The sequence below is a fragment of the Plasmodium gonderi genome (genome assembly GCF_002157705.1).
Source record: "Plasmodium gonderi DNA, contig: Chr13, whole genome shotgun sequence".
Classification (NCBI taxonomy): domain Eukaryota; phylum Apicomplexa; class Aconoidasida; order Haemosporida; family Plasmodiidae; genus Plasmodium; species Plasmodium gonderi.
The window spans coordinates 2,057,069-2,058,736 of NW_021628938.1; the positions used below are offsets into that span (position 1 = coordinate 2,057,069).

Consider the following 1,668-nt stretch of genomic DNA (forward strand, 5'->3'; position numbering starts at 1 on the left):
TATATAAATTACTAAATAACGTACATAAAAAGAGATATGTATATATAATATATAAAATCATTTAAGTGTTACATTTTTTTTTGGTGGGACATCAAAAATTTATATTCTTCAAACGTGGATATTTTGGGAGATATGCAAGAACATGTTCACAAAACTAGTATAAGTTGTGCATATGCTTTCCAGCATTAATTATCCCACGAAGAATTAAGAATAAATTTAAGGGTTGTGTTTATTTTATTTTATTTATTATTTTTTTTTTTTTATTATTCTTGCATTCTAAATTTTAATGTGTGTTTCTTCTTTTTGCAAATAGAAAAACGATGCTCATCAGAATATTCATGTTCCTGTGATCCCTTGAAAATATTATGGCATAGAATGACTCAACAAAACAGTTCTGTTGATTACTCAAAGGATTACAAAGATTAATTGTCCCCTAAGACAATTCTATGTATATATGTACTGTATATTTTCGCGTTCCCCACAAAAAGAGAAATATGTGTATATGAAATTATCCTCCTACTCGCGCCGTAACAAATCGCTGTTGACACAAAATTTGTGTAAAAATTAAAATAGCTTTAAACTCCATTTTTACAATTGAAAAATGGGAAAATTTTATGAACAAATTTTTGTATATTGAAACAATGTTCCACCAATTTTAAATCCTTTGATAAAGTTTAACACAGTACTTTTTTTTTTTTGGTTCTACAAAAAAAAAAAAAACTTTGTACGCCCAACAAAAGAAAAAAAGAATTCTATAATAAATAACAATGACCCTGAAACAAGTTTCTCAAATAATAAAATAATAAATATCTTTTCATTTTTTTGCTATTATTATACATTCTTATCACACATATACATATGAAATGCACCCATTTATTCACTAATGAATGGCGAAAAAAAAAAAAAAAAAAAAAAAACTTAAACGAAAGGGAGTTAAAATAGATGCAAGAACAAAACTCATTTTATCCCTATATGTGAAGCATGGACTACCACACATTTTTCTTTTATTGGAAATTGCGAAATATATAACAAGAGGTCCATCTTTTTCCTTTTTTTTTTTTTTTTTTTTCGTCCATTTTTTTACAAAATGAATAAGATATTAAAAGTAAAAAATTACATTTGCAACAATGTTTTCTTTAAAAATGTACTTTTCTCAAACATGAAGGTAAGGCAGACCGTGCCTTCTTCAGAAGAATTGTTTGGTAAAAATGGAAATTTTATTTTATTCAATTTGAATTGTTCAAAAAAAAAATACACAATGGAAAATGATTATTTTTCAATACTTTTAAATGAAAGCATTTTAATTCATAATAAAGAGGTTTTAAGCGAACATTTTTCAAATGGAAAGAACACGAAGCAAATGCTACGCTTTTGGAATAGAAGTCCAGGTGCAAGATACCCAAAAAAGGTATGCGTTATTCTCCGCTAAGTAATATTTGCTCATTTTTTTAATTGTACCAAAAGTTGAGTATTTTTACTAACAATTTTTCCGTACCATGATTTTTTTTTTTTTTTTTTTTTTTTTCAATACAAATATTAAACTTTCATTTTTACTGTGCACCTTTTTCGCTTATCACATTTGGATCCTCTTGTTAGGCAAACAACGGAGCACGTCCAGACTGTCGTTCGATCAGAAAAATTAGGAAGAGATTAAAAACAGGAAAGTAA

General features: G+C 26.6%; 1 protein-coding gene across 1 annotated transcript; it reads left to right on the plus strand.

The window, feature by feature from the left end:
• Positions 1-1,087: 1,087 nt before the first annotated feature.
• Positions 1,088-1,668, plus strand: PGO_133830 (hypothetical protein, conserved; the record flags this gene model as incomplete). Its single annotated transcript, XM_028689899.1, has 2 exons — positions 1,088-1,408; positions 1,597-1,668. 2 exons carry the CDS (start codon positions 1,088-1,090, stop codon positions 1,666-1,668), a joined length of 393 nt encoding a protein of 130 aa, XP_028545700.1.